Source organism: Eurytemora carolleeae, unplaced genomic scaffold (assembly GCF_000591075.1).
Source record: "Eurytemora carolleeae unplaced genomic scaffold, Eaff_2.0 scaffold142, whole genome shotgun sequence".
Taxonomy (NCBI): Eukaryota; Metazoa; Arthropoda; class Copepoda; order Calanoida; family Temoridae; genus Eurytemora; species Eurytemora carolleeae.
This window is the reverse complement of record NW_019396132.1, coordinates 393,066-415,159: the sequence shown is the minus strand read 5'-3', so window position 1 is coordinate 415,159 and position 22,094 is coordinate 393,066. Positions and strand designations below refer to the sequence as shown.

The following is a 22,094-nucleotide window of genomic DNA, read 5'->3' as shown; positions in this document are numbered from 1 at the left end:
GGAAATACAGGAACGTACAGCATACAGGGGTACAAGAGATACAGGGACATAGAGCATACAAGGGGTACCGCAGATACAGGAACCTAGAGCATACAGAAGATACAGGAGATACAGGGATCTAGAGCATACAGGGGATACCGGAGATACAGGAATCTAGAGCATACAGGGGATACCGGAGATACAGGGATCTAGAGCATACAAGGGGTACAAGAGATACAGGAATCTAGAGCATACAGGGGAAACCGGAGATACAGGAATCTAGAGCATACAAGGGATACCGGAGATACAGGAATCTAGAGCTTACATGGGATACCGGAGATACAGGAATCTAGAGTATACAGGGGATACCGGAGATACAGGAATCTATAGCTTGCAGGGGGTAAAAGAGATACAATAACCTAGAGCATATAGGGGGTACAGGAGATACAGGGGGTACAAGAGGTACAATAACCTAGAGCATATAGGGGGTACAAGAGATACAGGGGATACAGAAGATACAGAAGATACAGGGACCTAGAGCATACAGGGGATAAATTATGTTTTTAAATATTTTTTCCTTAAATACCTATTTTTGTATTTTTTGTTACATTTTAAAAATAATTACTTACTTACTTCATTACCAGAAATTCAGGGAGCTAGAATACAGAGCATTGGATACTGGAGATACAGGAGATACATGAAGACAGTATACATTCAACAGATATAAATAAACACAACAATACCCAGAAGAAATGTCGCAGATATTAGAAATATTCATTATCATTTACAAACTTAAATGGCCCTGTGCCGTTCATTGAACTTGTATCATTTTAATGTGTATAAAACAACTAGCCACTTGCAAAGAGTTTTTAACACATTAAAATTATTATTTCGTTTCCTTAAACCTTGAAATGTAACGAAAAAAACTTTTGAAAACATTAAATGCATAAAGGGTTCTGAGATTAATTAATCCAGATATTTGAAATTTTAATATTTAGCGAATTTTGTAATATTTTTTCAAGTAATCTCTCATTGAAGCAAGATCTAGAAAATTAGAACTGCATAAATATCTCATTTCAAAGCGAGTGTTTTCTTATTGTTTCCTTTAAAGAGTCTCGGAAAGGACTTACAATTTCACAAAGTTTATTAAAATCCAAGAATAAAATCTTGGACACCAAACCTTGAAGTACAGTGATACCCACACAAAACTAAACTCCTGAAAGTGAACTACTGCGGGCCACTAAGATTTTCATTTTCCTTTTTTATGTTTTTTTTTTTTAAATGAGAAGTCAACTTATTGTGGTTTGGACCAAATTTTGGATTATTAAACTCCAGAAAGCTATAATGTTTGTTATGACATCATATCACGCCATGTTTTTTTTTCTCGTTTTTTTCCTAAGGTTTTGTTTTGTCTGACCTAATTCCCATGGTGATACTATAAACAAATACGGGTCAACGGTTTAACTACTTTAAATATTCACATGTGTGTTAGGAGCGGGAGGGGTGGCTGCTCACAGGGTTTTGGAGTGCTCCCAGGATTTTGAAGTTGCTCCCAGGATTTTGAAGTTGCTCCCAGGATTTTGGAGTAAAATGTGAAAATTTATCCGACCTTTTATGAAAAGTCCTTTAAAAAGGGAACTTTAAAAAGGGAACTTTAAAATCGAAAATTGAAAGAAGGGTCTGCTGCCCCTTTTTTACTGTCTTTGTTAAGATATTTGCAGAAAAAAATTGCAAATTTCAGTCCAAGTAGTCTGTGGCGATCATATAATGTTGATTAGCCAAAATGTATAATTAATAATGGGTAAAAAATAGGTTCTAAAGTTAAGACTCACTGAACTTTAAATCTCTTGTTTACTGATACTGGGTTAAAGATTCACGCCGACAAACTATGTAGAGCTAAACAGTAAACATGTAGACCAGATTTGTATTGGGATGAAAACGAAAGTATTTGTATCTATAAAATGTGCATTAATTTAATTCATTTGATATAATTTTTCAAGATAGTTTGATTTTCGAGATAGTTAACATTTGAAATCATTTTATAAACCAGAAATAAATAGTAATAAATAAAGATATAAAATATCTGCAAAAATTATTTCTAAAATGAAATATTACAGTTCAGCTACATATATATCAATTTTATAAAGAATATTGTTTTGATTAGTTTTACATATTTTATGTTTTAGAAAGCTTCCTGAGACACCAATAATATCAAGATCTTCACATTTGCCAAGATACAAATCTTTGGAATTCAATCTTAACAACTTTCTACTTAAACTATTTACAGTGTGTCACGCTGGTTGTGTACAAGATGCAGCATGCAGGTTCTAGGTTCATCGCTACTGGATGCAGCATGCAGGTTTTAGGGATATTGGATGCAGCATGCAGGTTTTAGGGATATTGGATGCAGCATTCAGGTTTTAGGGATATTGGATGCAGCATGAAGGTTCTAGGGATATTGGATGCAGCATTCAGGTTTTAGGGATATTGGAGGCAGCATGCAGGTTTTAGGGATATTGGATGCAGCATGCAGGTTTTAGGGATATTGGATGCAGCATGCAGGTTTTAGGGATATTAGATGCAGCATGCAGGTTTTAGGGACATTGGATGCAGCATGCAGGTTTTAGGGACATTGGATGCAGCATGAAGGTTCTAGGGATATTGGATGCAGCATTAAGGTTTTAGGGATATTGGATGCAGCATGCAGGTTTTAGGGATATTGGATGCAGCATGCAGGTTCTAGGGATATTGGATGCAGCATACAGTTTTTAGGGATATTGGAATCAGCATGCAAGTTGATAGATTCTAGATGAAGCATGATTCATGAAGGTTGCAGGTTCATAGATTCAAGATGCAGCATGAAGGTTTACAGATTCAAAATACAACATGCAGGTTGCAGGTTAATGGATACTGTATGCAGCAAACTGCATGCAGGTTCATGGATACTGTATGCAGCAAACTGCATGCAGGTTCATGGATACTGTATGCAGCAAACTGCATGCAGGTTAATGGATACTGTATGCAGCAAACTGCATGCAGATTCAGTTAAATGGATGCAGAGTGCAGATTATTTATGAAAGAGACTGCATGCAGGTTTTTGGACACTGGATCAGGAAAGGAAAAGAATTGAGTCGTTGCCACAAACTCTGATTTTCTAATCACTATATCTTTGGAACCAAATGTTACCGACCTTAGATATTTCAAACTATGAATTCTGTTAGATCTAATTATCTGAGTTTGAAATATCAAAGGTTTACAACATCGAGTTCTAAAGATATTGAGGGAATGAAAATCAAAAAAGTATTCAACATTGCAATATGTTTTCTTGTAAAAAATATATTCTTATCTTGTTTAATGTCATGTATTAAAACTCCCCCCTTGAACCTCGTAGTATGTATTATCTCATTTTTAAATTTTCTATAATTTTGATTACGGCAGAAACGCCTCAGTAAACAGACATGAAATATTTTACAGCTTGATGATAACAATTATATATAAATAATTTTTAATTATGAATAACATTTATGTGAATTATCAAACTACTGCTGATTCCAGTTCTTGAAAAGTGTTTTATTTTTTCTCCTTCTCTGATCCATTTCACGCATACTCCTAATATATACTTCTCTTCTGATCCTTCTATTTCTCCTGATTCATCTTTCTCTTCTGATCCTTCTTTCTCTACAGATACACGTCTCGTTCATGATGAAAACTTCGTCCCCAGTACATTTCTTGCCCTTGATCCATCCTTCTTTCCTGATCCATTCTTCTCTCATGATCCTTCCTTCTCTCCTGATCCATCCTTCTCTCCTGATCCATCCTTCTCTCATGATCCATCCTTCTCTCATGATCCATCCTACTCTCCTGATCTAATCTTCTCTCCTGATCCATCCTTCTCTTCTGATCAATCCTTCTTTTCTGATCCATCCTTCCCTCTTGATCTTTCCTTCTCTCCTGAAACATCCTTATCTCGTGATGCATCCTTCTCTTCTGATCTATCCTTCCCTCCTGATCTTTCCATCTCTCCTAAATCATCCATCTCTCCTGATGCATCCTTTTCTCCTGATCCATCCTTTTCTCCTGATCCATCCTGGTATCCATATCCATCCTTCTCTCCTGATCCATCCTTCTCTCCTGATCCATCCTTCTCTCCTGATCCATACTTCTCTCCTAGTTAAACCTTTTCTCCTGATCCCTCCTTCCCCATGATCCATCCTTTTCTCCTTATCCATCTTTCTCTTCTTATCCATCCTTCCTTCTCTCCTGATCCGTCTTTCTCTCCTTATCCATCCTTCTCTCATGATCTATTCTTCTCTCCTGATCCATTTTTCTCTCTATTGATCCATCCTTCCTTCCAGATCCATCCCTTTCTCCTTATCCTCCCTTCTCTCCTGATACATTCTCTCCTGATCCTTCCTTCTATCCTGGTCTATTCTTCTTTACTGATTCATTCTTTTCTCCTAATCCTTCCTTCTCTCCTGATCCATCCTTCTCTCCTGATACATCCTTCTTTCCTGATCAATCCTTCTTTCCTGATCAATCCTTCTTTCCTGATCAATCCTTCTTTCCTGATCCATCCTTCTCTCATGATCAATCCGTCTCTTCGTCCATCCATCTTTCTGATCCAGGCTTTCTCTCTTGGTTCATCCAGATAAACTTTCTATTTATAAACAATTAAATATACAGTTTAATCGGTTGATTCCAAGTTTTTAAGGAAGCAAAATACAAAATTTTTTTTCAGGACCGAAATGATTTTGTAAATATGATTGCATATTGTATCGTTTTATTGTAATTTAAGTTCAAAATTAGTTTCAAATTAGACATGTTGAGATTTCAACATACATTTCTTTATAATTTGTATCAAAGCTGTTAATATATTTAGACTAAACTAAACAATGACTTACGCAGAATCTGCGTAATTTCATAAACCAACTAGGTCACCGAAAGCTGACCACGAAACCCACCATTCATTTGCGTATCCTGTAGTTTCTATGGTTTGCGGATTGGTTCTATGGTTTGCGGGAAACCCAAAATATTGCAAGGTCGGGTTTTGAAGTTGAGCACCTGGTTTAATGTATGAGCTCTGCAGGTGGGGGAGGGGGGCGTAACCCGACCTAACCAATCACAACTCTCTTCTCTCTCTCCCGTCTTTCCCCCACACATCTAACCGCAAAACGCAGTATACGAGAGTAATCTCTTTCTCGTGGATTTTTCTCCTAAATCCGAACCTAGAGTTAACAGAGCTCCGGAGCCTCCAATTCCCAGGGATTTAAGCATAAAAGCAGAGAAGAGACATGGTTTAAAATCATGTAATTTCAACTGTATTAGCTCATAAAGATCGGGTAGGATATAGCGGGCTGTGGTAGGGCGTTGGATCGGTCAATGAATAGTTTGAGGACGTGACCCGTCCCGTCCTTCTCTTCCAGCCGCTGCGGTCCAGTTTCGTGATGTAGAGTGGCCAACTTGGCTTCCCACTCTTCCTGGGCAATGTGAGTGCGGGTAGCCGCCACCGTACCGTACCGTCAGGAAATACTAGGGCTGTGGCCACGGCTCCCCGCACCGCCCATAATGGTGGCCGGGGCGGGGGCAGAGCGTCACCACAACCTTACCACCGTGGCCGAGTGCGGCCTGCCGCCCAGCACCAACATCAGTGCTCACCTTCTCACCACAGAGTGATAGTCATGGTCAGGAATATCGAGCTGTGAAATATATACTACTAGGCCCCCCTAGACTAGGCCTACATTCACGACCCTTAGTTTACTATTGTCAAAAACTTGTGGTTTCTCTGAAACCATCCCAACCAGAAATATAGACCCGGAGCTGAAACCAAACCTGATCTTGAAACTTGTACTCAGGTTGTACCAGGATGCTGCACAGTGCAGCCCAACCCTCCTTTAACATGTTCCCCTTCGGACACACCTCCCAACATTCCAACCCCGCCCACATCCCTCAACACGGGGATATGTTCCATAATCCCCATCATCATCATCATCATCAACATCATCCCAACCCTCCACAACAAACCGAGGCTCCTCCTAAACCTAGATTTCTCTTCAAAATGCCGCGTGTAGTTCCAAATCAAAAAGAAAAATTTGATTCCGATGAATTTCTAAAAAGACATTCAAGGGAAGGCGAGGTAAATAGTTCAACGTAGTTTTATCATATTTTCTCTTATCAACATTTCGTAATCATGTCAATTCTAAACCGCAAAACAAAAGAAAAATAACAATTACAAATTACGATGTAAACTGTCAAAAAAAAATGTGGATTGATTAGCGCTGAAAATTGTGGAAAGGGTTGGGTGGCGGCAAAATGGTTTGTTAATAATAGGAACTGGTTTTGCTTCTGGTTAGGTTGGTTGGACCAAAGTGTTAATCCTGGGTTTGGTTCTTGGTTTTTAGGTTGTGTGGGGGAGGGGGGGGGGAAGTTTATAAATTGTAGGTTATTGGTTAAACTAACTTCTAATTTCATTAGTTAAAACAATGCAGGGTGTGGGAGGGGGGAACAGTATTAATAATTATAATTAAGTTTCTATTGATTAGTTGATTGATAATTAAAGATGTTTAACTGTTGAGTACGTTGATGAAGATTTAACTGTATCCTGGGAATACCCTGGCATAAGAAATCTATTCAAATCCTTCCAACTTCCATCCTTATCTTAATCTGATATACAGAGATACAAACTCAATCTTACGAGTCTTACAGTTAATATAAATATAGTTTATTTCTTCAAAGAATTTGAGTCTTTGCCACAAACTTAAATTTTCTAATCTCTTTATCTTATCAACCTGATGGTGTAAACCTTTAATATTTTAACTTGATTCTTTGATCTAACAGAATTCATAGTATGAAATATCTAAGGTTTACGAAATTGGGTTGCAAAGATATTGGAATTAGAAAATGTAAGTTTGTGGCAAAGACTGAATTCTTCAGTAAACATAGTAGAACTATTTATGGCACCCTGAAATATTTGATTTCAGTTGTGATATAATGCGAGTCAAATGATTTAAACTAAAACCTTGTATGAAAATTTCTTTATATAGAAGAAAATAATCAGATTTCAGCAAATCGGTTTTAATAGTTATCTACAGATTCTAAATGATCAAACTACAAAAGACTAGAGACTAGAGCGGGGTAGAGACTAGAGCAGGCCGGGTTGATACTAAGACTAGAGCGGGGTTGAGACTAGAGCAGGGTTGACACTAGAGACTAGAGCAGGTTTCAGACTACTAGCTAGAGCAGTGTTGAGACTATAGCTAGGATAGAGCAGGGTTCATTCTGGAAAATATAGAGCACCGTTGAGACTAGTGACTAGAGCAATGTTGAGACAATTGAGACTAGAACAGGGTTGAGACGATATAAAAGAGCATGGTTGAACAGGGCATAGTTGATCCTAGAGACTAGAGACTAGAGGAGGGTTGATCCTAGAGACTAGTAGAGACTAGAGCAAGGTTGAGACTAAAGATTATAGAGCAGGGTTGAGACTATATAATAGATCATGGTTGAGACTAGAGACTATAGCAGGGTTGATCCTAGAGACTAGTAGAGACTAGAGCAAGGTTGAGACTAAAGATTATAGAGCAGGGTTGAGACTATATAATAGACCATGGTTGATCCTAGAGACTATAGCAGGGTTGATCCTAGAGACTAGAGCAAGGTTGAGACTAAAGATTATAGAGCAGGGTTAAGACCATATAATAGGCCATGGTTGAGACTAGAGACTACAGCAGGGTTGAGAATATATAAAACAGCATGGTTGGGACTAGAGAACAGAACAGGGTAGATCCTAGAGACTAGAGCAGGGTTGATCCTAGAGACTAGAGACTAGAGCAAGGTTGAGACTAAAGATTATAGAGCAGGGTTGAGACTATATAATAGACCATGGTTGAGACTAGAGACTAGTAGAGACTAGAGCAAGATTGAGACTAAAGATTATAGAGCAGGGTTGAGACTATATAATAGACCACGGTTAAGACTAGAGTCTATAGCATGGTGGAGACTATATAATAGACCATGGTTGAGACTAGAGACTAGAGCAGGGTTGATATTAGAGACTAGAGACTATAGCAGGGTGGATCCTAGAGACTAGTAGAAACTAGAGCAAGATTGAGACGAAAGATTATAGAGCAGGGTTAAGACTATATGATAGACCATGGTTGAGACTAGAGACTAGAGCAGGGTTGATCCTAAAGACTAGTAGAGACTAAAGCAAGATTGAGACGAAAGATTATAGAGCAGGGTTAAGACTATATAATAGAACATGGTTGATCCTAGAGACTAGTAGAGACTATAGCAGGGTTGAGACTATATAATAGACCATGGTTAAGACTAGAAACTAGAGCAGGGTGGAGAGCAGGACCTTGAGATCACTGTTATGAGAACTTTGTGTGTAATGTTACAGCGAGAACGAATAAATCTTTATTCTTCTCCAGGGGACGTCTCCCCCCTTTCCTCACCCCTTCAGAGGACGATTCATCCCCCTTTCCTCACCCCTTCAGAGGACGATTCATCCCCCTTTCCTCACCCCTTCAGAGGACGATTCATCCCCCTTTCCTCACCCCTTCAGAGGACGATTCATCCCCCTTTCCTCACCCCTTCAGAGGACGATTAATCCCCCCTTTCCTCACCCCTTCAGAGGACGATTCATCCCCCCTTCTTTTCCTATCTTTTTCTATCTTATTCTATCTTTTTCTATCTTTTTCTATATTTTTTCTATCTTTTCCTTTATTTTTTCTATCTTTTCCTATCTTTTTCTATCTTTTTCATCTTTTTCTATCTTTTTCATCTTTTTCTATCTTTTTCTATTGATTATATTTAGTGTTTTAGTTTTGTTTTCATCTTGGAACTTCTTTATCTTGATTCTTGAGTTGCCTATTTATTTCACACACCCCGAACCCCCTTTTTTAATATTTTTTGTCTCCCCCCCCCCCTCCCACACTATTTGTCTTTTTCTGACTTCCCTCATGACTTTGTTAGCAAAGCCGAGTATTCCAGCAGTCAGGGTAGGTTTGCCTGTTCCCCCCTCCAGGGGTTCTTTCAGGGACCTTCAGGGGAACCTTTGAGGACATTATTAGGGATCGGTCTTTAAACCTTACAGTGAATACATAATGACCCAGGAGAGCCGGGGGGTGGGGGGTAGGTCATTCGAGACCCGTGACATATTTTGACAGCCTGTTAAGGTTTAAATTTAAACACACATACAGAGCAAATTGAGGGGAAACCTTCAAATTGGTTCTCTTACTGCAGACTACATTCATTCATCTATCCATCCATCCTGATATATTTTATCATGTTATTTCTCAAGATCTCATCCATGTTTTCATCCATCCTACCACTGCACCCCTGGGTTTCATACTTCATAATTTTTCAGACGATCCAATCCTTTTCTTGTATTTGAAAATTCTTTCCGGGATTCTAGGTTCCCCTAAACTCCCGGTATTAGGACAATTCTTCAAATCTGCCAAATCAATTCACAATTAGAGTCAAATTTGCCAAATCTTTCGGAGAAATATTCACGGAAATTTTATTATTAAATTCCCGCCGGGGATTTTGAATCGGTTGTATGAATCTAAACCCAACTGAGATGATTTCTATATATTTAAAATTTTATGTTTAAAGGAATTCGGATGAATAGAAGTTTGAGGAATAAATACATTTCACTTGGTTGGCTTTATTTCGGCTTAGAACTTGTTGACTCTAAGCCCTGCCCGTCAATAAACTGTCAGAAATTCAGGCATTCAACACAAATCATATTTCAAGGCAGTGCTGTCAGGCCTTTTGATTGATGTATCAAAAAAACCTAGATCCTAAACACTTCAACAGTTTTTTTTTAAGAAAACGAAATTTTTTCTTAGTTTGCACTTTTAGAGGTTGCGTGAGTTCTGACAAATAATGTTTTCAGGTTCGATACACAGGATACAGGGATAGACCGATTCACGAGAGACAAACCAAATTTTTAAATGCATGCAGAGATGGGTCCACAGAAATAGTAAGAATACCATTTTTTTGAAATTTTAAATATTGAAAATGTTTCCGACAATTAACATATTTTTTTGCTGAAATTTCGATTTTTTTCTTGAAAGTTCATTTATGTGTTCAATCGAATTTTTTTTTTAAATTGGAAAAAAAAATTTATAAGTATTTTTTTTAGGCGTTTATAGGAACTGGTTTTAACCTGATGATGTCATTTGATGTTGTGAGCAGTACATCTTATACACATACACTCAAACAATGTGATTTCGAGAGAGAGCAGGGAAAGGTACGGATACATAATGTACATAATGTACATAATGTACATAATGTACATAATGTACATAATGTACATAACCAAGGATATTATAAAAAAGGTAGTAATCAAAACTACTATACTTTTTATGTCTTCCTTGGTAATTAATTTCTTTTAAGGGTTTAATACTTGCCTAAAATTATACTTTTTTAATTCTTGAATCGTTATAACCTGATGGTGTGAACCTTACATTAATGTTTTAAACTTTAAACATTGTGAAAGAAACATCTTCGAAAACATGTTACAAAAATGTAATTATTAGAAAATTTAAGTTTGAGGGGAGAATCCAGTTCCTTTATGTTAGTAAAAGTTGTTCTTAATTGACTGTAGGAAAGTATGTGGGTCTATAGAATGCAATAACTATAAATAAAGTAAATAAAGTGCCAAGTGTGGTTTTGGTTAATACTGTCCCCTGCAGTTATGTATGCACTTTGATTTGATTTTCATTCTTTTCTTATTGGTCGTTGAATATGTACACTGTACAATGTACAGATTTTGGGGATTTTTTTGGTCGCAAGAAGAATTTCTTCGTAAACATTTCTTGGAACTTTTTTTAATCCGTTAAGAAACCAACATTTTAAATAAAATTGTTTTGTCTGGTTGAAACAGTTCGAGGATTTACGATGCATCTGTACATGAGGAGTAGAGAGTATAGAGCGCAGATGACGATCAATTTTGAATGCTTTTTACCAAATAATCAATCTATTAATTTATTCTCAGCCATGAAGAATTTAAAGCTCCCCTCCCTCCATACAATTTCACGTAGTGAGTGGTGATTTGCGTTTAACAAGTTTCAAATTTGTTATCATGGGCTATACAGTATACAACTCTATTAGGGATTCTTGGTCTAATTGGGGTACGACCCTGAGCAAGGTACGGGAAAAGGTTTAAGAGGATATTGTTTCAATATCCTACCTAATACATTTTCAAGTTTCAACTCTATACATATCTATATATATAAAGTTGTAATCTCTATTTGTCTGTTTGTTTGTTTGTTTGTTTGTTTTTCCGATCAGAACTTAGGAACCCATGGACCGATTTGCCTAAAATTTTGATGGGACACTTGGGAGGACCACGGGAATGTTCTTAGCTTAGATTCTATCATTCTAAGTTGACCAGATCGACTTTTATCGGGAAAAATAGTTAAAATTGACGACAAAGCGCGGGTAATTAGCGGGACTAACTTTGACCCCCCGTGCAACGGTGGGTTCCCAAGCTAGTATCTATATATAGTATATACATACATGCATAATGCATTCTGTCCCGTAATTTTTCTCTAGATTAAAAATTGAATGATTAGGAGGGAATAGTTGAAATTTAGTCCATTAAAGTTTTCTAAATTATATTTTTTTAATTCACTTTAACTAATAATTATTATCGTTTTATTTCACTTTTTGCTTCGAAAACTGGTAATATTTATAGATGTCTACATTTAAAGAAGTTTTATAAAAATTTCGATTTCCTGATCCAATTTATATAAATGGCTTTCACATTTTGTTAAGTGGAAGAGAATTAAGACGATTTTTAAAACCTGAAATTTTGTTTGACTCATCTTTTCTGAAATTAAAGATATTTTTTTCAACCCCTCCCTCCTCCTCCCCCTCTTCCTTTCCCCCTCCTCCACCCCCTTCCCCCCACTTCATTTTCTAGTTTACAGCTAAACTAGAATTGTTTTATTAAAACCTTGAAATCGACCAAAACTGTAAAGTTTTTGTGCGAATCTTCAGTTGACTGAATTTGCAGTGGTTTCTGCGAATTATTTATATTGCATACTTTACAACTAAATTAACTTAATCTTCACCAAGTTATATTTGCACAATGGAATTCTTCTTCACGATGCATTCTATACTAAATACTTGCTTTGTATATTTTAATCCCATGATCACAAAAGACACAGTGGGAATCGATGATAACCAAATTATTTTTAAAACAAAAAATATCTTATTTTAAAACTATTCCAAGAAATATTTGAAAAACTTTTTATTTTAGAAAAAAGAGGAGCTCATTTCAGATTTTCCGATTTGTTTGTCAGTTTTGTTTCCGTCTTTGTCATTTTATGACGCGAAATATCCCTTAAAAAATAGAAGATGAAAACAGGCGAATTTTGGCATTTGGACATTTTCAAATTCAAAAATTCAAAAAAGCTCAATTTAGAAACACGCTTTTTAAAGCTTTGAAATTATCACATATCTGGTTACAAAAAAGTTTAAGTAGGATGGTAAGGTCAAACCAAGGATAAACACGCGGTCTCAAAAGTTGACGAATAATTCTTAACACTGTGTAGATAGATGTGATTGCAAATGTCTAATTGTCTGTCTGTCTGTCTGTGAGCAAATAAATCAGCCAAATCCCGTAAATCTTCTAAAACCACCAAGTACACTCCAAATATTATAGTTATTAAACAAAATATTAATTTACTAAATTATCATTATTGTATTTAAGCAATATGATTATCATTTGAGAACTACTCAATCATTTTAGGACAATAAATTACAATCGAAAATTAATTTCCATATTTTTACAAAGTTGATCCTGGGTATATGGCATAAAGTGCAACGTATATCAAAGTTAAGTTTGTATAAGTAGTATGCAGGGCTAATTATTTAGTGATTAAGGATGAGGGGGAGTATATTAATATATGGAAGTATATCCAGTACCCTACCTCTCCTGACACTAATCCTCGTCCTAAACTGCCAATTTTATCCTAGATGATATTTCATGTCAAAGATTTGGCTCTACCTTCGTCCTTACTCCGGGTGTACTTCTAATACAGAACATACTAAAGATCCTCTCTCTCTGTCCTTACTCCGGGTGTACTTCTAATACAGAACATTCTACAGATTCTCTCTGTCCTTACTCTGGGTGTACTTCTAATACAGAACATACTACATATCCTCTCTGTCCTTACTCTGGGTATACTTCTAATACATGATAAACTGAAGATATTCTCCGTTCTTACTCCGGGTATACTTCTAATACAGGATAAACTGAAGATATTCTCCGTACTTACTCCGGGAACACTTCTGATACATGATATATAATATAGATATTCTCCGTCCTTACTCCGGGTATACTTCTAATACAGGATAAACTGAAGATATTCTCCGTCTTTACTCCGGGTATACTTCTAATACAGGACAAACTGAAGATATTCTCCGTCTATTCTCCAAGTACACTTCTGATACATGATACAATATAGATATTCTACGTCATTTCTCCGGGTACTATTCTTATCCCGGACAAACTGACGATCTTCTCCGTCCTTACTCCGGGTTTATTTGAGATAGATTATAAGCTACAGAGTATCTTACTCCGGGTATACTTAACCTGCAGGATAAAGCATAGATATACCTGTCTTTACTCTGGATATAGTTGTGCAGCAAGATAAAGTTTCATAAATTAACACTTTGTGCATTTCATATCATATTTTCCTGACATTGATTTGACAAGTTGCTGTTTTAGATAATTATCAAGTTTTATGTAAACGGTTTCTCCGGGATCAATAAAAGTCAGATGTTGTCTCCTACTGATCCTTGTACCCGGAGCACAATATAGATAATCTATATTTCTTTATTAATTGATATTTTGCACAGAAAACAGCTCAATTAGCTTTTTTTGTTACAGCAACGAGATAAAAATCGATAAATAGATATGGCTAGNGAGGGGGGTGTGTTTTTATGTTTGTTTTGACAATATGATGACAAATTGGTTTTTCCAGTTGTTTGTGTTTTTACTTGTAAACATTTTCATACATTATTAGTTTACTTGTAGACTAGATATATATTGTTAAAATCTACCAAATTTACTATTTTTTAAGATATATCGGTAAATTCTTTCCTTGACAATTGTTAGTATTACAATTATTATTTTTACTATTATCCATTTTATTATTTCTGATTTATTTTAGGTACACCTGCGCGCTCCTTTCATCTTAAATGGTGTTTGTGTCCGATGGCGAGGTTGGATAGATATTGAACGCCTTGATGGAGTTGGTTGTCTAGAATTTGATGAAGATTCTGCTACCTTAGAGGACGCTAAACTTAGAGAACAGGTTGGTCATCATATAATCAATCAGCTGATTAGTTTATCGGTCAACATTTTCAGCTGATTAGTTTATCGGTCAGCAAATAGTTAGCTGATTAGTTTATCAGTCAGCATATAGTCAGCTGATAAGTTTATCGGTCAGCATATAGTTAGCTGATTAGTTTATCAGCCAGCATATAGTCAGCTGATTAGTTTATCGGTCAGCATATAGTTAGCTGATCAGTATATTGGTATATTATCAGTAAAAAAACTAGCCAATGAATGAATTTAATGAATTTAAGTCACGTCTCAAATCTCCCAAAACCGGTTTCAATTGACCGCCGGCTTAAATCTTGAAGAATTTTATTCAAATTTAAGTAGAACCAACCGTATTAGAGCAAATTTAAACCGCGGCTCAAAACTTTTAAATTCGCCCTCAGATTAGCTAAATCTTCAAGCTTTGCGTATTTCAACTGATCTTTTTAAACATAATATCTTGTATTGGCGCTCTTTTAAAACTAAAAATTTTATTCTTTCCTATAAATAATTTTAAATATTGTTCAGGTTGAATTCCATAGTGTATAATAATTTTAAATATTGTTCAGGTTGAATCCTATAGTATATAATAATTTAAAATGTTGTTCAGGTTGAATCCTATAGTATATAATAATTTAAAATGTTGTTCAGGTTGAATTCTATAGTATATAATAATTTTAAATATTGTTCAGGTTCAATCCTATAGTATATAATAATTTAAAATATTGTTCAGGTTGAATCCTATACTATATAATAATTTAAAATATTGTTCAGGTTGAATCCTATACTATATAATAATTGAAAATATTGTTCAGGTTGAATCCTATAAATAATTTTAAATATTGTTCAGGTTGAATCCTATAACAGACGATTACGAGAGTTTGAAGAACAAAGCAAAGCAAGGTAATTAGATATTTTTTCATTCTTCGGGATATTTGAAGAAAAAATTGTATTCGGAAAGAAAAGAATAAACAATTGATTTTTAAATTTTAATTGTTTAGATCTCGACATTTAGCTGGTCTTGTGTCTTCATCTCATTCTCAGTTCTCCTCCCACCATCATATACAGTCAGATCTACTCCTAGAGGTATAGAAATATACACACACATACACATCCATACGGTCACAAACCACATATTTACTATAATTACCCCCCTGTCGGAAGGGTTGAAAAGAAGAAAATTTACCACAATCCAAATTCATTGAATTGCCAATTTTACTCCGTGGTTTAAACTGGTAGAAGAGTCAGTAAAGCATAGACCCGGAGATATTCCTAAACCCTGCTCTGTGGTCAGTTTTATAGATTCACAAGGTTTCCCTCGTGTTAACAACTCGTACTGCATATGTTTAGAAACTTTTACATAATATCTCTGCAATTATATTCTAACTAGTAACATTTTGTTTTATAATATGGCGTTAATTAAAAATGCGACTTTATCCTGTGTAATGTTATGTTTGGCTTGTAAGATTGTATGTGCTTATGTTTACATTGTTTAAACTAGAGCACACGACAAGATAACAACATGTCAAATTAAATCAATTAAATACCTAACTACACCAGTTTGCTTAAATAGGAGTAATCAAATAACAAAAATGAAAAAATAATTAATTAAAAATTAGTTTCTAAACAGGAAAAATTTATGTCCACATATTCCTGCATCCCCCCCCCCAAAAAAAAAACGCACACACATCTCTTCGAATTTTAAAAAGTTGCCCCTGACTTCAATATTTGCTTGAATTAGTATCTAGAACACACTTCATTAATTAAACTAACATTGGAATACTTCTATATATATATATATATATATATATATACTGGGCTTAAGCTGTTCATTTTCTTTAAATCCAGTTCCAAAATTCAGAAACACCAAACCAAAATCCATATTTTTTCTTTTACAGAATCTGAAAACTAGTTAAAAACTCTAGTATTCTAATCTCTATATCTCCGAAACCTTACTGTCTAAACATTTGATATGCCAATCTTTGACTAGTTAATCAAGCAGAAATATCAGAGGTCTATACGACATAAGGTTGCAAATATATAAGGATTAGAAAATTATAGTTTGAGAAGAGTAATCAGTTCCTTCCAAGGTTGTTTTCTCTTTTGTAAATCATATTTGAAGAGAATTGTACAAAAAGATAAATGTCTATCAAATTAAAATTTTTAGTTTCTAAAAATGTTTTGTAAAAGACTAAAGATTGACAGGGGAGGTGTGATTATAGATAAGAACTGTTTTATTTTACATTGTTTGCTTTCTAAGCACACTTTTAGAACAGTAACTAATCTTTTTTTTGGCTAATTTTTTTAAATTTAAACATTTTCCCGAATATTTCGAAGCCAACGACCATAATGGGTAAAGATAGTATCTTGTTTTGTGAATAATCCCCCATAATAAACCCATAAACCCACTTGCCCAAGATAATGTAGCATACGGCCATATTTATATATTTTACAGGGTGTTCTAACAATCAAAGAAAACAGAGGGTGCCCAATCCTAAATCCTGGCTAAAAAGAACAATGTTTTTATAAACACAGAATTAAATAAAATGGGTAAAAAAGCCGTTTGAATGGAAATTCACATTGCACTTTAATCTCTTAAAAAAAGAGAAATTTATAATAAATTTCCTCCCATTTACTTTCTTGAAATAAAAGAGAAAAGGTAAAAAATAAAACGTAATATGACTTTCCTCGGCTATACTTCCTTGAATAGATAGTATGAGAAATGACATTCCTCTTTTTTCTTCCTTGGACGAAGAGAATGTTAAATGTCTCTGTTAGAGAGAGTTTAGGTTTGGTTTCAAGTCACACTAGAGTTGAGAACCATAAACTCATAAATCTATCTATCTATCTATCTATCCTTCTATCTATCTATCCTTCTATCTATATATCTATCTATCCTTCTATCTATCTATCTATCCATCGTTTTTCTATCCGTTTTATTTTCTATTTGTCTGTTTATCTATCTATTTTTCTCTATCTATCTATCTTAGATTCTCTTTCTAGTTCTTTATGCAAATTATTCTTATGGTTGAAACAAACAAACAAACAAATTATCAGACAAACATAAAATCTTCTAAATTTAAAATTCCAAACGCAGAAAACGAGTCTCTTGTATGTACCCATCTATTCTGTGTTTTCACTATGTGTATTCTATCTGGTGTTCTATCCACCCTTCTTTCTCGTTTAGATTGTTTTTCCTGATTTTCGGTGGAAAAAAATTGGCTTCGTCAGCGTATTACATGGTTCCAACCAGTTTTATCACCATCCCTCCCTTCAACCATATTTTATCTAAACATTTCTCTGATCCAACCATATTCTATCTAAACATTTCTCTGATCCAACCATATTTTATCTAAACATTTCTCTGCTCCAACCATATGCTATCTAAACATTTCTCTGATCCAACCATATTCTATCTAAACATTTCTCTGCTCCAACCATATGCTATCTAAACATTTCTCTGATCCAACCATATTCTATCTAAACATTTCTCTGCTCCAACCATATTTTATTTGAACATTTCTCTGATCCAACCATATTTTATCTAAACATTTCTCTGATCCAACCATATTCTATCTAAACATTTCTCTGATCCAACCATTTTTTATCTAAACATTTCTCTTATCCAACCATATTCTATCTAAACATTTCTCCGATCCAACCATACTTTATCTAAACTATGTCTATTTAACTATCTATTCAGATATATACATTTATCTATCCATCTATCTATCCCAGTGTTGGCTGTATGAGCTGGATTTGTATAAAACCCAGAACTCTTGTTGTTTTAGTTTAAAGATTTATTCATTTGCATCAATTTCACATTTATCTTGACTTCTTAACAGTGTATACAACACAGTAAAGAATATAATTTAAACTGTAGAGGGGGGAAATAGTCGAAGAATACAGAAATATCATTAAATTCAGTTTTCTCAATAAAAGATTTTAAAATTAAACAAGAACAAAATCTATCAAAATTTTGGATATTCTAAGAAATTTTATACTCATTTTTTTCTAAATTTTTCATTCTCATTTTAAACCTAGGTTTGGGTTGTATAGAAGGATGAAGGGTGGGAGGTAGTACAAGGAGAAAACTAAATATTCTTGAAGGATTCTGTCCTGAACACGTTGATATTTTAATCAATTTTACTCCAGATCAGGAATCCGTCCTACTCAGGGTACCCCATAAAATATATACAACATCAAATTATTTTTTCTCTAGATCCTATAAATACACAAGAGCTATATGAGGTTTAAGATTCAATCTTGCTCCGGGTGTCCGGAACATATACTCAGGTTTATTATATTTCTCCGGTATCTTGATAGTACCCTGATATATATATATCCGTCCTTCCTTCCTACAGCTTATTAAATCTAACTCGAATTATGTTCCAATAAAATGGAATTTAAAGGATGAGTTTACTATAATAGGATGGGGAGGGGTTTTTATGGTTTTCCAGGATGGGTTTAAGGATAAGGAAGGGAGAGTATGGTTGGTTGGAAGGGATCTGATGGGGGGGGATGCAAATCCTTGCAATAAAATACAGACATAAAACCGGCCAGATATGGTTCTCTAGCTATCCAACCAATAGGGTGAGTAGGATCATATCTATATCATATGGTTCTACTGGTTCTAACCAGGGGAATATAGTATACGCTAGATGGGAAGGGGGGGGGGACGTGCTTTGGGTTTACATATGATTACACTTTACGCTTATACCATGATATAACAAACAAAAGTAACAATTTTTTAATAATATTTTTTTTTTCCAGGCTCGTAAAAAGCAGCTTGAACTTGCTGCCTCTCATCAAACAATGTGATCCTCCCTTCCCGGAGCAATCCCTACTCATCCTCAACATAGAGAGACCCTTGATGTACCTGGAGAAGCTGGTGAAACCAACTCTGTAGGACGGGATGGGATCAGCTCCGGAGTTCAGTTCAAATCTCGTAACCTTCCAAAACTGCAACCCAAACCTGGACTTTACCAAAGATAGTGTTCTCCATTCCTCTTACCTCCATTTGATCAGTTTTATTCCCAATTCTCCGTTTGTTAATCCTCCGAACCCTTAAACCTTCTCCGGTTAAGCAAAAAAACTCGATTAAACTAGTCTCCGCTACTCCAAGTTATATTGTGAGAAGTTTAGTGTTCACCGTCCTTGTTTCTAGGCGTTCCTCCTCCTCGTCGCCTTCTTTTATATCCCTTCCCCCTACTCCTAGTCAAACAAACAAGGATAGGATAGGTTCAAGGCGGCACCTTTCTTCTGTATCTGGCAGTGGAGAGAAGGAGAACCGACACCCAACCCATCCTTCTCCATCAGTATATAGACCTACACGGAGAAAGTACTCTAATGTAGGGTTATCTATGCTTATTACAGCATGATGACAGATGTAGATGTTGTATGACTGTAGGAACGGGTTAAATAGTTAGTTCAGGTTGTTGATCCGTATTGATAAACTAAACTAACTCGGAGCAAAACATTGAAAATATCACAACTTGAGAGTATTCATTAATTATCAGAATTGAAAATCTTCCAAATTATCAAAAATGGAAAATTCTTTATTTCTGCAAGCACTGGATCAGGATATAAGATACCGGAGAAAAAAAGTATCAAAAGGCATGCTGCTTAATGCGGAAAGTGATATGCACATACTGCTTAAACCGGAGATGGGATCCGCGCATGCTACTTATACTGGGGAAAAGATGCATCCTACGGATGCCAGAGCACGGAAATTTCCTATAAATTCTGGAGCAAAGGTTATCTAAAAAGAGCTGAGAAAGATGAAATCCTGTTCTACAAACTTTGCTCCGGAGAAACCAAACCGTCATTCTAAACCTAGTCTTGAAACTCCCAGATTTTGCATGTATTAATGTGCCAAATCTTAAAAATTAATGAGCCAACATGTTTGTTAAAAAAAGAGCTTTATCAGGCTCCGGTTCTGGATTTTGGAGTCAGCTTAGTGGCTCCTAGCTCCACAATTGCATAGCTCCTTAACATAAACTATCAGAGCTCTTAGAAATACAGCTCTTATTTGTGATTTTATCCATGATGCATAGTGTAATATAATTATATTGTTATAGTAGATTCAAATATATGTTATTAGAATAAATTCATGCTTTAATTTTATATATTAATAATAGATAATAATAATAAATAACTACTCCAAAGCTAATTCGAGTGAAGGGGCGATGCTTTGGATCATTCTAGTTTTTTTGGATAAATTTTTTTTTTTAGAAATCCAACTGATCTTTTCAAAAAATATGAATAAACTGCTTAAATCCTATTTGGGTTGGTAGGGGATCAAAATCTCTTTGTTATGCAAAAAGTAAAAGAAATGTAATTTATCTCGTCAAATGGATTAAAAAATATGCCACCAAATCTGATTTTGTAATCCCAATATCTTTCCAACCCAATGTCGTGGATATTTCAAAATTATAAATTCTATTCGATCAAATAATCAAAGTTTGAAGTAATATATAGCGATTAGGAAATTTGCGTTTGAGGCAAAGACTCAGTTCCTCAGTTTCCGTCTGGAGGACCCATAAACTTTCTTAGTATTTTCATATTGCGTACAGAAACCTCGAAAAGCTTGAAATATCCACCATCCAGTACAAAGAATTAAGAATAAGAATTTGAGGCGAGTTGTTACTGTTAACTTTCTTTTTTTTTTGAACATAAAATCTATCAAAAATGATGCAGTTATCATACTTATTTTACGAAGTAGGCTCAAATGAAGGCAAAAGGGTAGTGGTGATTTTTTAAATAAGCTGTTGTCAAGAATTTATTAAATGTTATGAACTAAACTGAGAAATAACGTTACAAGAGAGACAAAGTTAAAAAGAAATAAAATAAAATTATGTTTTTAAACAAAACAAAAAAATGTTGGTGGAACAAGGAAAAAATAATGAAGACGACTTTTTTATTTGAGTTTTTTTCATTCATGCTGTTTAAAAATCAAAATTTAAATCGAAAGTCGTCTTCATTGTATTGATATAATCGCCTACCACCGTAGATAAAATTGAACAGATTTTATAATATTATCAAGTGGAAAACAAAATATTAATGCAAGTGCCATTAATGATGGTCCTGTAAACCAGGAATTTGAGAAATTCCGTCAGTTTTGGATTAAAAAATACAACCATTGACAAATTACAAACCATATAACCATACATAACCATATATAACCATATATAAAATTACAACCATATAAGCTGAGTATCTTTGTGAATTATTGTTGCATGAACGGAGGAAATTTACAGGGCAGAAACAGAGACAAAGATGAAAATTTCATGTTTTTTTTAAACGCTAGCAAATTTTTAAAAGAAGTTCTTACCACAAACTTAAATTTTCTAATTCCTATATCTTCACAACTTGACAAAGTAAACTTTTGATATTTCAAACTTAGACTATTAAATTTGATCCAACAGAATTCATAGTTTGAAATATTAAAGGTCTACAACAACGGGTTGCTTAGATATAAAGATTTAAAAACAAGATTTTGTTGCAAGAACTCAGTTCTTTCCAGCAAAATATTTAGTTTTCCACACACAAAAACCACTCCCATCCCCCCACTAAACACCTAATTGTGCATCTGTTTGTATTGTTTTAGCCTTATTTCCGTGTGTACTGTGTATCTAGAGTGCTGAATATTTTAACCCTTTCTAAGAACGTGAAATTTGCACTTGTCAGACTGCACAAGTATTTAAACAGTTCCCCCTCCTTCAAAACCCCAGATTNAAAATCAACTATTCACAGTAATTATAGAACTGCAAAA

At 35.0% G+C, this 22,094-nt stretch overlaps 1 protein-coding gene across 1 annotated transcript; it reads left to right on the top strand.

The window, feature by feature from the left end:
- Positions 1–5,123: 5,123 nt before the first annotated feature.
- Positions 5,124–20,429, top strand: LOC111695913 (protein big brother). The gene is made up of 7 exons (XM_023465385.1): positions 5,124–6,112; positions 9,878–9,964; positions 10,127–10,234; positions 14,169–14,312; positions 15,171–15,223; positions 15,322–15,406; positions 19,094–20,429. Exons 1-7 carry the CDS (start codon positions 5,843–5,845, stop codon positions 19,139–19,141), a joined length of 795 nt encoding a protein of 264 aa, XP_023321153.1. The 5' UTR covers positions 5,124–5,842; the 3' UTR covers positions 19,142–20,429.
- Positions 20,430–22,094: the final 1,665 nt, after the last annotated feature.

Coding starts and splice junctions, on each gene's coding strand:
- LOC111695913 (XM_023465385.1), top strand. CDS start 5,843: ATGCTGCACAGTGCAGCCCAACCCTCCTTTAACATGTTCCCCTTCGGA. Junction 10,235..14,168: donor TCGAGAGAGAGCAGGGAAAG/GTACGGATACAT, acceptor GATTTATTTTAG/GTACACCTGCGCGCTCCTTT. Junction 14,313..15,170: donor ACGCTAAACTTAGAGAACAG/GTTGGTCATCAT, acceptor AATATTGTTCAG/GTTGAATCCTATAACAGACG.